We start from the raw sequence: 13,729 nt of genomic DNA on the forward strand, positions 1-13,729 counted from the left end.
ATATTTACATAATGCTGTAAAGTAAATTTACCATTAAAATAAATATAAACTGTTTGAGCATTATTTCAAGTATTAGATATGTTAAAAAACTGGCTTAAATTATATATTATGTAGTTGAACTTTCATTAATTATCACTAATTTTAAAATAATACTTAATTTTATCAGAATTAAGTTAGTTTTAAAATTAAGATTATTTTCTTTTTAACTTCAAGCTGTATGACTTAATTAAATAAATTAAAATATAAGTTTATCTATTAAAACCTGTATAGAATACAATTACTAAAATTTAACAACTAATTGTCTACTTTAATATAAACAAATTTTACTTTTACGACATACACTAGGTTTTCAGATTAAAACTAGAAATTATTTTGAAGTTAATTTACAAAATCTTAAAATTTTAGTGTAAAACATACCAAATTTACTACGGTTTAACATTGTATTTATTAAAAGAAAATTATCAAACTGCAATAAACATATAAGTTTTAAGTTCAATCGAACAATATTAAAATGAAAAATTAAAGCATTTGAGAGTTCAATGTAAAACAAGAAAAATTTTAGTTTTACACATCATAAGTTGCGAATTTAACTTTTAAAATAATGCTCAAAAGAATCAAGTTGTTTTTACTATAACAGCCGATGTGATATATCAATTTTTTTAATCAAACATTCTTACTCATTAAATCTGAATTTTTGTATTACAAAATCTTGAAACACACTAAATTTAAAACTAGACACCTAACAAGAGGTCTTAAGAGCAATTTAAGCAATTCATCAAATATAAAAATAAATGCACAATAATAAAAATGTGTAAGTTTTTTTTCTAAAATATTCATATTAGACACTATAAAGCAAGAAATAGGCTTTAAAAAACTGTAAAACATTTATGAATCTTCGATTTTACAAAATTTAAACTTAATTTGGATAAAAAAATTAGTGTGTTTTAATTAAATTTCTAACAATATTTAGTAAAAGAAGTAAAAAAAGACTTTAAATTAATTTAATGTAAATATTCTGTACTTTTCAATTTTTTATCAACAAGAAAATTAAACTTTAATAATACTCACCATATAAAACTTAAACATATATTAATATAAACAAATATCTCAAAAAAAAAAAGTTAATAGTTCATCGAAATTATTACTTCTATAACTCTTTATTATAAAATATTTTTTTCAATGTTTAAACACTAATAAAAAAAAAGAATCATCATAAAAAATACTATTACAACAAAAACGAGCCAAAATGCAATTGTTAGTTTCAGAACAATTTCTAATCCATCACCTTGTCGATGGCGTCAAATATTTTCTAAAGCCTCCTCTCGCTATTCACGAAACCGTCCCCACCGTCCTTGGAATGCACCAGTTCGCCCTTGACGGTGACCTCGAACTTGCCGGTGGTCTCGGGGGTGGCCGCCATCTCAAAGCTGACGTCGTCCCCGAACTCCTGCTTGAGTTGCTGCCCAAGACCCGAAGCCTTGGGCGCGTACCCTCACCCGCCGCAGTACAACACGTGGACCTTTACGGGCATTTTGTTATGTTTTATATGTAATACGAAATTGTGGAAATAAATAAAGTTGGAAAATTGTAGACCAAGTACCTTATCTTAGATGGGTCAAAACGGTCACAACTTATACAATTTTTTTTTTTTTCATTTAAGTTTTTTTAATTTTTTTTAGGCTTTTTTGACAACAAGTTTTTAACTTCATTTTTAGTTAAAATATAAATCCAGGTAAAAAAAATGTCTAAAATAGTATTAAAACATTAAAAAATACTTTAAAGCTACTTAAATTAAATAATTTTTTTTACAAATTATTTTTTGACAACTTTGTATCAACCTATATGATAGATTTTGAAATCTAATCAAATTTTCATTTCTTCACATATGAAAACTCTTCAAAATTCCATGTTTTTTACTGATTTTGTTCAAAACCCAGGTTTTTTTCAAAGTTTCTCAAAATCCAGGTTTTTTCAGCTAAATTTTACCTTACTTGTCAAAGTTATTTTTTGGCAACCCTAAATATAACAAAAAATTAGTTCAATAGAAAAAAGTATTCTGCAAAAAAAAACTTTGCAAAAAGCTGGAAAGTCTTACCTTAGCTAAGCTTAATTAAGTTTAATAAAAATTATAAACATATTTTATGTTTCCAACATTTTTTTTATTAAAAAGGAAATCTGAAAAGTATATATAAATGCCCTGAGTTGAATGTTAGTAATGAAAAACAATGTGGATAAAGTAAATGAGTTGTCTTATAGTTGTGCAAACATTAATGTTTACACTAGGAGTTTTGGTGGTTTGGTAAATAGAATTTAAACTTAGTTTACATTGTTCATCTTATATTGGTACAGATGCACGGCTGTATTAGGATACTATTTAGCCAACACTATTATGTAAATTATAATAGAATTAATATAGCAAAAAACAAATTATGTAAAAAATAAACTGAAGACTCTGATCTTTAACATGTCTAATCATTAGTTGTGAAATCACAAACTTGATTTATGTCTGAATAAGTAAACTAAAGTAATATCCTACTAGCACAAAAGCGTGCATTAAGTTTCTATTTTATATTTAACCCATTATTTAGCTAAACCTCATATTAACAAACTTATTAAAAATTATTACTAAGAAGTGATAATTTATAGAAAAAATATGTATAAAATCAGTAGGTTTTACTGTTTAAATTACATCACTACTGCAATTAGTGACATCTACTCTTATTTCATATAAATATAATACAGTTTAGTATGGAAATTAGAGTACTAACTAGAAAGTCAAGCAATAAATATTAATGCACTCTGAAAATAAACTCATTATATTAGGTAATTTATAAACAAAAATATCTATGTACTTTCAAAGTCTTCTATAGTATAACATACAATTAAGAATTATTTTTTTTATTATACAAGGAGTAGTAATGTGCACAATTTACCACTTAAAAACAAATTTATATCATATCAAAAACTTAACTAAATGTTTATTCAATAGTCTATAAAACTATCTACCGCTAAAATCGTAGTGCTAATTTCAAATTTATGAAAATAAATTATTCACTTTTTAGAACTTTTTATAATGCTTTCCAATTTGTTTTCTTTAACTACATTATCATGGTTTCAAAATTTATCATTATCAATGAATATTATAAGAACTTTATAAGAAGTTTACATCACATCAAAAACTTAATTTAATTTTAATTCGAGGGTCTTGAAATACTATCTACCGCTTAAATGGTACTGATGATTTCAAATTTATGAAAATAAAATATTCACTTTTAAGAACTATACATAATACTTTTTGGTTTTTATTTCTATAAAAACAGTAAAATTTTTCTATAACAACATAAAAACAGTATTTATCATGATTTTAAAGTATATCATTATGATTGAATAATAAAGTTTGTTACAACTAGCTCTTTCTAATAAAAAAGTACTTCAACAAATTTAAAACTATTATGTTTTAATCTTTATTGATAAACAGAAGTGATAAAAAATTTAAAGTCATACAAAAAAAATAATATTTTTTAAAAGTTAGTCTTAAAATTTTTTTAACTAGATATTATTTAAAATTGTTGTAATCTACCCAGTTGCTGTTTACATTTGTTAAAGATCAAAGTAATTTGTGAGAAATAGCCAATGAAATTTTTATCACATCACAGTATTGTTCAGCTACAACTATCACATCACAGTATTGATGAATTAGAAATAACACATTACAGTAATGAAAAAATACAACTATCACATCACAGTAGTGAGAAGTTACAATTATTACATCACAGTATTGAAATAATACAACTAGTACATCACAGTAGTGAGAAGTTACAACTATCACATCACAGTATTGATGAGCTACAACTATCACGTCACAGTAGTGAAAAGTTACAACTATCACATCACAGTAGTGAGAAGTTACAACTATCACATCACAGTATTGATGAGCTACCACATCACAGTAGTGCGGAATTACAACTATCACCCTATAGTAGTGATAAAAACACATATATTTTAATTAGTAATATATACAATATATAAAATTATACACAAAAATTGATTTCATGACAATTTAGATTCTGACACTTCAAATTCTTATTATAGAAATTCTTAAAAAAATTTAAAACACCATTTTTCAAAAACTAAAACTTAAGGGAAAAAAGCTAAATGGCTATATAAATTTTATTAAATGCTATTAGTCAATTTTTCATATATGAAAATTTTAAGTTTTTTCTATGGTGACATAAAAATACTTAGAATAATGGTATTATACAACATATTTGAACTATATTCAAAAATTTATATATAAATTTTCAGTAAAGCAAAATGGCTTATAAGTATAAATAAAATGTAGATAAATATTTTTATTTTATTAAAGTACACATTACGTTTACAGTTGTAGCCTATAACACAATGTAGTCTGTTTTTTGCACAATAATTTTAAGTTTGGTAAGCTTTTGATGAAAAAACTAAATAAATAATCATTAAGTTAAGATGTTTTGAAGACATTTCTAAAATATAATGTGAGTACAAATAAAACTGATTAATTTTTGTTATTTATTCAAAAGTTATTTAGAAAAATAATTTATAGTTAGTATTTAAAAGAACTAATACTTTTTTCCAATTTACTCAAAAACTTTATTCATTTTTTTAATGAATTTTCGTAATGTATATTATCCGTTTGTTAGCTTTACGACAGTTTTAATTCTTTATTAATTTTTAATCATTTACGTTTTTATTTCTTAAATTAATAATCAGCTTTATCAGTTACATTTTTTTCAAACATTATAATAACATTTTAGTCCATTATTTTACTACATTCTTTTTATAAACACATTTTACATATTTGTCAAAAGATAGACCTCCAAGTACTATCAATATTTGCACAGAATATTTATTTTAGTGTTATCCAAATTATTTTAACAATTTTCGTTGGTAGTAATTTTTTTATCATTTTTCTAGTACATTCAAATAAACAACCACTTATTTAATTTAATTTTCATATTTTCTACTTAATCCAATCGGTTGTAAAATTATAGCTTTTATAAAAACAAAACGTTTGGGAGTCCAAAACTTGCTTCACAACTTAAATAGTTTTCAAGAAAACAAACTTAAATGTTTTGTCGGGTCTAAACCTTTATATTTTTGTATATCAGGTTTTTTATTAACGTTATTTGTAAGTATTTTAATTGTTAAGCAAGACAAACATATTTTACTTTTTAAAATCCTTTTATCATTTTTTATATAATGTACTTTTGGTTAAAAATCCAAAATTTTGTTCAAAATCTTAAATCCAGAACACTAAGAACAACACAAAGTATTGATTAAATTTTTATAAATGTTCCCTTCTTTTGTAGTTTTATGGCTCTAAATACTTTTTATTTCAAAACAAATACTAAAAGTAAATAATTTATACAAATAGAAAAGAAACATTTAAACTGCTATAAATTATTAAAAAGCATAAGACAAAACTAGAAACACTTACTACGTGTTATCCTATGGGCTTGAAATAAAAGTTCCTGACTTTTTGATTTTTTGAAGTTATTTTCCAATATTTAACCATCAACAAATAATTATGTTTTAAACATAGCAGCTTACAATAACAAAAAGTAACTTACCATAACTGTCTTACGCTAACGTCATAAAACAAAAATTTATTACTTTTTTAAATAAATTTAGCTAGTCTTTGTTTTTTTTGCGCAATTTTTTGTTTACTTACACTTATACCAGGGTTCGGCAGCCTTCTATAAAAAAGGGCAAGCTTTTATATAAAAATTATTCTCCAGGCCGCAATTGATTAAAACAACTACACCGTTCAATTTAAAAATAACTGCTTTTAAAAAAATATATGACAAAATAAGTAAATGTTAAAGAACTAGCAATTCTGTAATCTTTTACCTTAATAACTGTTGTTTTGTTATTTGAATAAATATGTTTTTAGCTAAAAAGTATTTCTTTGACCGCCGATTTTTGCTTAACGGGCAGCATTTGACCTGCTTACCGCAATATGCAGTTTTTTTTTTTAAGAATTAGAAATAAAAAGATGACTTTTTTCATCTTTGTAAAAGGGGTCGGTGTCATTTAATAAGAAAAGGACCAACTTTTATAAAAAAATTGCTCGCGATCCGTAGATAGAAAAAGTTTTCTGCAAACCGAAGTTTTTTAAATAATTGTAGCACTGTATGTACTGTTTTAAACCAAAACATGATAAAGAAAGCAAATTAAATTTTATTTTACATATTGCTGCCAAAAGTACTTTTCTATCTGAAATTAAATCGCGGATAGCAGAATTTTTTTTTGCGCTTGCGGCCTTTAAAGTAAAAGTACAGCATGTTCTGAATGATATTGTGCAGTTCAGATTATAATTTTTTTGAGTATAACCAAAAAAAAAAAAGGGAAATTGTTAAGCTGATTTGTTGTAGAACACTTAGTATAACTTAAGTTTTGTATTTTTAGTCTTAATAGTCGAGTCACAGTAGTGCTACTTTATTTAAGGAACTAGAAAACCTTTTATATGTGTAAAAACCGTTTTCTAAACATTTTTTTTAAAACTTTTACGAGATAGTAATTACAATAAATCTTGAGGGGTAAAACGACGATACTATATATAAATATTTATCTATGTTTTGAATATATGATAGTCAATTAAAAATTTTTGATTTTATGGTAACCTGTATCTTGTTTTTGCGTAAAAAATTAATTATAAAGTCAAAGTTAATTAAAAAAAATTTTTATTCAAAATGATATTTTGACTGTTTACGCTTAGAGCTCGATAAAGATAAAAAAAGCTTTACCATTTAAACCAGGGTTTCCCAAACTTATTTACTAAATTGCCCCCTTTTCAGAAACTTGAAAAATAATCGCCCCCCCACGATTTTACAAAGTAGTTTTTCTCTTGAGTACAAACTTTTGAGCCAAAAAAATTGTGTTCGAAATGTAACTTAGTCTGGTATTTCTTATGCACGCACTTTTGGGCTGTGTTCAAAGTAGTTTACAGGGCGTGAGAAAATAAGTTACAGTTGTTTTCTTATAGGCCCAGTAAAGTGTATAAAAATACTTAATTTTAAAAAAGCCTTGTGTAATCTGTAATCGATCCTGTTTAAATATGAATTGTTTTGAAACTAATTAAACTTTTAGGGTAGTGGTGGACAACGTTTGTAGTCAGAAATTCATATTTACTAATAAATATTTTTCTAGTTTCAACTCGTTAAAAAATGTAATTGCGGGCTGCATAATTTAATATAATAACATACAATAAAATTAAAAAAACTCGATTAAAAGTGTAATAAAATTATTTAGTATTATTGTGATATAGTAAATACTATTGTGAACTGAAAACTAAGCTTAAAGTGTATTTCAAAATATCAAGTATCAAAAAACTAAATTTTGTTTATTTTGCACGAGTAGTTTTCAAGTTATTTAGCGCGTCGAAATTTGACTGGATCTTAACCGTACGTTACCCATCTGAAATCTTAACTGAAATCTGACGCTATAATAATCTCTCATATAACAAATTTCGGACATTTAGAAGTTAATACTAAGTAACTTATTTAAGCCGTTAATTATTAGACTATAATAATTTACCGGAAGAAAATAGTGAAAAACTAAAAGCTAATGTTGAGCTATTAAAATAAACAACAAATTCTAATTGCTAATATAATAAAAATTAAGATAAAACAAAAAACAGTTGTAGTAATAGTTTAAAATTACTTAATATATAGATTTTTTAACAATAATAAATCAAGTTAGAAAATTAAATTGAATTTTTTAATCTTTTAAATAAAAAATTTGAAGTCATTTCAAATAGAGACTTCAAATCTATACTTATTTAAAACCAAAAAAAAATTTGAAGTAAAAACTTTAATGGTTATCAAGATTTTTTTATTTATACAGGTTTAACAAGTAATAACAAAAAGATGTCAAAAAAATTTCTTTCAAACAAACACTTTAATCACTACGCTATAAAAACTTTAGTGTAATGTAAAACGACAAATATAAATACAAAATTAACCAGGTCAAAATAAAACTATTAACAGATTTAAAACATTAACCATTTGATAAATAATGTAGACTTCCGATTGAAATCGCACTTTGAACAAAATTAAAAAGTGAAAACTCAAAATTTATTATCAATTTTTTTATAAGATATTAAATATTATGTATTTTTTATTTTATTAATACTTAGTTAGTAATAGACTTTATTTTAGTTAAATTTAGGAAAATATAAATTTGCACTTTTTTTTGGGTAAAAAGTGCGAACTCAAGAGGAAGTCTACCGTAACTATTATTTATTAGGCATTATGCAAACCTGTTGTAGAATAAATAACTTTGTATTTTTTTTATTATAAAAAGACTACTTAAATACAATACAAACCAGGTTAATAAAAAGTATTTTAAAAATTCAAGAAAAAAAAATTTATAAAAAATGTCTGCTACTGAAGTCTAACATAATGTGATGGATCAGTTTCATGAATGCTTGCAAATTTTTCCAATCTGATTCTTAATCAGAAAAATAAAGCCTCCTTTACAAATATCTAGATTAGATCTTTTGTTCAAGATGTTGATAATGAACTGAAAGCTTTCTCAACAACATAGTAAAAGGAAAGACTATAAACAACAATCTAAATTCCACTCAAATGATTGGATACTTTTGCCTTATTTTCTGTTGAGTCCAAAAACTATCATATCGTTCTTTGGAAAAATTTGCTTTAAGTTCAAGGTCAGTTTGTAAGTCTGAGAAGGTTTCCTGTAAGTCGTTTATATTTTGAATAAGATCTGCATCGAGGGAATCCATATTTTAATCTATATGATAACTTGTTTGTGTCAAATAAAAGTTTTAATTGTTAATATGTTGAAATTGTTGAAAATTATAGATTTTTAGGTTTTTTATTTGCCTAAATTGTTAAATTCTTGGTTCTTTCAGGTTTCTAGGTAAATTGGCAACCTGTATAGTTTTATTTATTAGTCTAACTTAGTGACTTTTCAAAAAGCAATTGAAAATATCATGAGGTGATAGTTGATTATAGATAATATAGAATTTTGCAAACCATTTATGGTCCAAAATAACATTTATGTCAGGTTATAAAATGGTGAGAGGGATTCCAATCGTCTATAATCTATGTAATTGTCAAATAAAAAAACATGTAAATGAAAATATGTAATTTACTTAAAAGTAAGGGTCATAAGTACTTAATTGTTTTCTCTATATTTTACATAAACAAAATAAACTTTTTTGTTTAAGTTTTACCTCAGGGTCAAATATTTAATAGCAAACTAAAATTAGTAACATAGCAAAATAAAAAGTAAAAGTTTTATGACAGCTCAAAATTTCAAAATCGCCCCCTTTTCGCCCCCTTACTAGTTATCGCCCACCCTTTCGCCCCCTTACTAATTATCGCCCCCCGACTTACTAAAATCGCCCCCAGGGGGGCGATATCGCCCACTTTGGGAAACCCTGATTTAAACTAATTTTTACTCAAATTTATTGTTTATGTTTGACGTAGCTTTCTTTAAAAAATTATACCTTGATTATTTTCAAACATTCTAAATTGAAAGTTATCTAAATTATTAATTACATAGAAGGTTGTTTAAAAAAAAAAAAGTTTGTACTTAATATAAAACGAAAGAAGTAGTATAAATACAGCTCTGAAATTTTTGTAAAATGCATCAAAATCATTAAAATTCCAAGTTTATTATCATTTAAAATATAACTAATTTAATGTAAATATTCCTGAAAGCATAATTTTTATAATTTGATTAAACAGAAAGCAAGGTGTTACATTTGTAGACTATTTAGTAATTATATATACCGAAAATTCAAAGTATTTAATTTTAGTCCACAAAAATTAAAAACGATTACTGATTTCACGTAATTTTTGAAATAAAGAGAAATGACGATCATTTTTAACTAAAAAATCACTTATTCTATTGAGTACTATTATAGGAAGGTTTTTGAACGTATTTATATACCATTTGCAACTTGATAACAATAGATTATTCATTTTGTTTTTTATATTTTATTACACAAAGCTTTTCAAAACCATACAATTTTCATTCTCAAGTGATAAATTTTAAATAAAATTTTTAAAAAAATTGTTAAGTGAATAGCTTAAAAAATAACTTTAAGTTATGACGTATGAATAAATTCAAAAAAATACAAAAATTAGAGATTTAGAAATTAAAACTAAATGTATGTTTATTAAAAGATTGTTAATAATTTTGTATTTCCATTTAATGCTACTTGCGTATTTAAATTAGGTCACTCTTCCTCAATCATAATTGATTCTAGGTTGTAGAGTTTGCTTTGCTTACATCGTTTTAAAACTTTAAAGTTTTGAACTATGTAAGAGTTTTGACAGGGTGTGCAATTAAAAAGATGTTCAAGTATTGCGCTGTTTTTATCTGTTACGCAGTGGTCTGTAATTCGTCGGAACACTTGCCGTGATGTTTCTCCAATGTAAGAGATGCTCTGATCTGCAGAGCAGGTATATTTATAAATAAAATTTGAGTCAAATACTTCGGAGCACTTACTTTTGTTGCTGAAGTAGTCAGAAACTTTTTTTCTGGTGTAGGCCGGTTAAATATTAAAGTTGTGTTTTTGAAATATGGATGCTGTTCGTTTTTGGAATCTTATTTAATAACTGCCTACGTAACCTGTTGTGAAATAAGAGTAGTTTTCGGTTTCTTTTTTCTTTTCATTTTTTGAGTTAATGTTTTCATTTTGTTTAAATGTTGAATTGTCGATTTTGTGAGCTTCAAGAAATTTGTTGATTTTGTCTCTATAAGGTTTTTTGGATACTGATTCTTGAGTAACAAGTTTTTAATTTTTGTAAGTTCTTCTTTAATAGCGGTACAATTTGTGCGTATATTAAGCGCTCTGTTTAGATAAAAATTTATTAAACTGAGTTTCTAAGATTTAGGACAAATACTAGTATATTGCATTATTAGACCTGTGTCTGTTGCTCAAATTGTACGGCTTTTAAGAATGAATTTACAAAAATTTAAAACTTGTTACTCAAGAATCAGTATCCAAAAAACCTTATAGAGTCCGAAATCAACAAATTTTTTGAAGCTCACTAAATCGACAATTCAACATTTAAACAAAATGAAAATATTAACTCAAAAAATGAAAAGAATACAGAAACCGAAAACTACTCTTATTTCACAACAGTTTACGTAGGCAGTTGTTCAATAAGATTTCAAAAACGAATATCATCCATATCTCAAAAACACAACATTAATATTAAACCAGCCTACACCAGCAAAAAAGTTTCTGACTATTTCAGCAACAAAAGTAAGTGCTCCGAAGTATTTGACGCAAATGTTATTAATAAATATATCTGCTCTGCAGATCAGAGCATCTCTTACATTGGAGAAACATCACGGCAAATATTCCGACGAATTATAGACCACTGCGGAACAAACAAAAACAGCTTAACATTTGAACGACTTTTTAATTGCACACCCTATCAAAACTCTGACGAAGTTCAAAACTTTAAAGTTTTAAAACGATGTAACAAAGCAAACTCTACAGCCTGGAATCAATATTAATTGAGGAAGAGCGACCTAATTTAAATCAGAACTAGCATTAAATGGAAATACAAAATTATTAACAATCTTTTAATAAACATACATAAAGTTTTAATTTCTAAATCTCTAATTTTTGTATCTATTTGAATTTATTCAAACGTCATAATTTAAAATTATTTTTTTAAGCTATTCACATAACAAAAAAAAATTTACAAACTTTATCTAAAATTTATCACTTGAGAATGAAACTCGTATGGTTTTGGAAAGCTATGTGTATTAAAGTATAAAAAACAAAATGAATAATCTATTGATATTTAGTTGCAAATGGTATATAAATACTTATTTAAATGTTTTGCTCCAGTATGCAGAGTTCGCATAACGTTATGTTTTATAGATAGAAGTTTATTTTTTAGTAACACTTAAGTTTTGCACGGCATAATACCGAAAGAAAGCATTAAAAACACATAAATGTGCAAAAATTATGTTTTTTCTCCTCTAAAAATGTCAGTTAATAAATAAACCTATCACACCATAGCACAGTGTTCTAAGAAAAAAAAAAAATAAAGTATTTAGTTTTAAAGTTTAGTTCAAAGTTTTTTTTTTAATATAAAAATAAAATATTTATTAAAACCGAAACTGTAGAAAAAACTTATGATTTTTTTTTATAAAATACAAATCATTTTAAGGTAATTTAAGAATTATCTGAATTTTTAAAAAGTATCTGAAAATCAACAACATCAAGTTAAAAGAAAATAGAAAGCATTAAAGACGACTTTTACAATAAAGTTTACATGTTTTACATGAAATATTTTGATTTTTTATGTTTTGTCATCTTATAATATTATACAGGAGGACGCATGTGGTTGAACGCTCGAGGAGGACTAGCGTAGTTTTTATTTGATAAAAAGTAGTTATTATTAAGAGTTTTTAGTTACTTTGAAATGAAATCTTTTTTCATACATACTCTAACTTATTAACAAACAAATATTTTTTTATATTAACAAATTGGTGTAGTAGTAATGTTAAATGTCTTGAGTAAATTCTGAATGTCGCTAGTGGAATCATAACAAGTTTTACAAGAAAATAATTTATTTAAGCATATCAAAAACAAAGCAGTAAATATTTGCATTATGTTCACTAATACATAGGTAAGTTCACGCGAACACAACTGAAGTAGTCATATAATTCCCATGTAGTTATTTCTCTTGACCATTCATCTTTTTCAACGTTATAGCAAAGCACATCATTTCCACGACCCTCAAACACAAGAATTTTGTTTCCGGCAGACACAGCTAGTTCTTCATTGTGTTTAGCTGATTTAAGCGCTACAAACTTATTGCAAACGTTGTCAAAAATTTCGCAATTCACAATGAAGTCCCATTCATTTAAGCTTGTAGCCCCTCCCAACACAAACAATTTTCTTTCAGCAACGACTAAACCAGGACGATACCTCCATTCAACCAAACTTGGCATTGACGTCCAAGTATCACTAGCAACGTCGTAAGATTCTACTGTCTTTGATGCATACATACCTACAACACCACAAGCAACTACTATGTTTCCTTCATACACTACACAAGATGCAAATGACCTTTTTTGGATCGTTGTAGAAATTTCCTTCCATTTAAGATTTTTTGTATTTAGCTGCAAAGAAGAACTTCTGCTAGAAGCTCCAATAAGAAATATATTGTCCATAAATGAACAAGCACAAAATCCCTTACGATCATCATACAAATCAGTTACTCTACACCAAGTGTTAGTAATTGGTGAGTATTTTTCAATTAACTTTATTGGTTTATTGTAATCAGGAAATTTATAACCACCAATAACATATACTTCTCCTTTTATACAAACTGCATGTGCACTATATCTTGTTTTTAGCATTGGAGGCAAGCGACAGGTTTTTTTCAAGTCATTTGCATCTATTTTTAGGACGTGGTTAACAGCAACACGGTTGTTCCGAATATCCATACCCCCACACACTAATACGCTGTATTTATTTTGGTTACAACACCTACTTGCTTGAAGAAGGTTAGAACTGTTTTGAATACTTCTATTCTCTATAATTTTGTTAATAACCTCAGCACAATCATCACTAATTGAGAATGTTGACACATTAAGTAACAAGTTTTTTAAACATTGATTTGATAGCAGTGTGAGACGTACTTTTTGTAAAAGACTTTTTGCATATTTGCTGCGTTCTTCAATATTG

At 25.8% G+C, this 13,729-nt stretch overlaps 2 protein-coding genes across 2 annotated transcripts; both read right to left on the reverse strand.

Moving 5' to 3' along the window:
- Positions 1-1,273: 1,273 nt before the first annotated feature.
- Positions 1,274-1,531, reverse strand: LOC145835991 (selenoprotein W-like). Its single transcript, XM_082943770.1, is given in 1 exon segment — positions 1,274-1,531. A coding segment is annotated over 1 exon segment (258 nt).
- Positions 1,532-12,654: 11,123 nt separating this feature from the next.
- On the reverse strand, positions 12,655-13,488 carry LOC145836001 (kelch repeat and BTB domain-containing protein 8-like). Its single transcript, XM_082943782.1, has one exon. It carries the CDS (start codon positions 13,486-13,488, stop codon positions 12,655-12,657), a length of 834 nt encoding a protein of 277 aa, XP_082799908.1.
- Between the last annotated feature and the right edge of the window lie 241 nt (positions 13,489-13,729).

Source organism: Thalia democratica, chromosome 1, assembly GCF_965202585.1.
Source record: "Thalia democratica chromosome 1, ktThaDemo2.hap1.1, whole genome shotgun sequence".
In the NCBI taxonomy this organism is placed as follows: Eukaryota; Metazoa; Chordata; class Thaliacea; order Salpida; family Salpidae; genus Thalia; species Thalia democratica.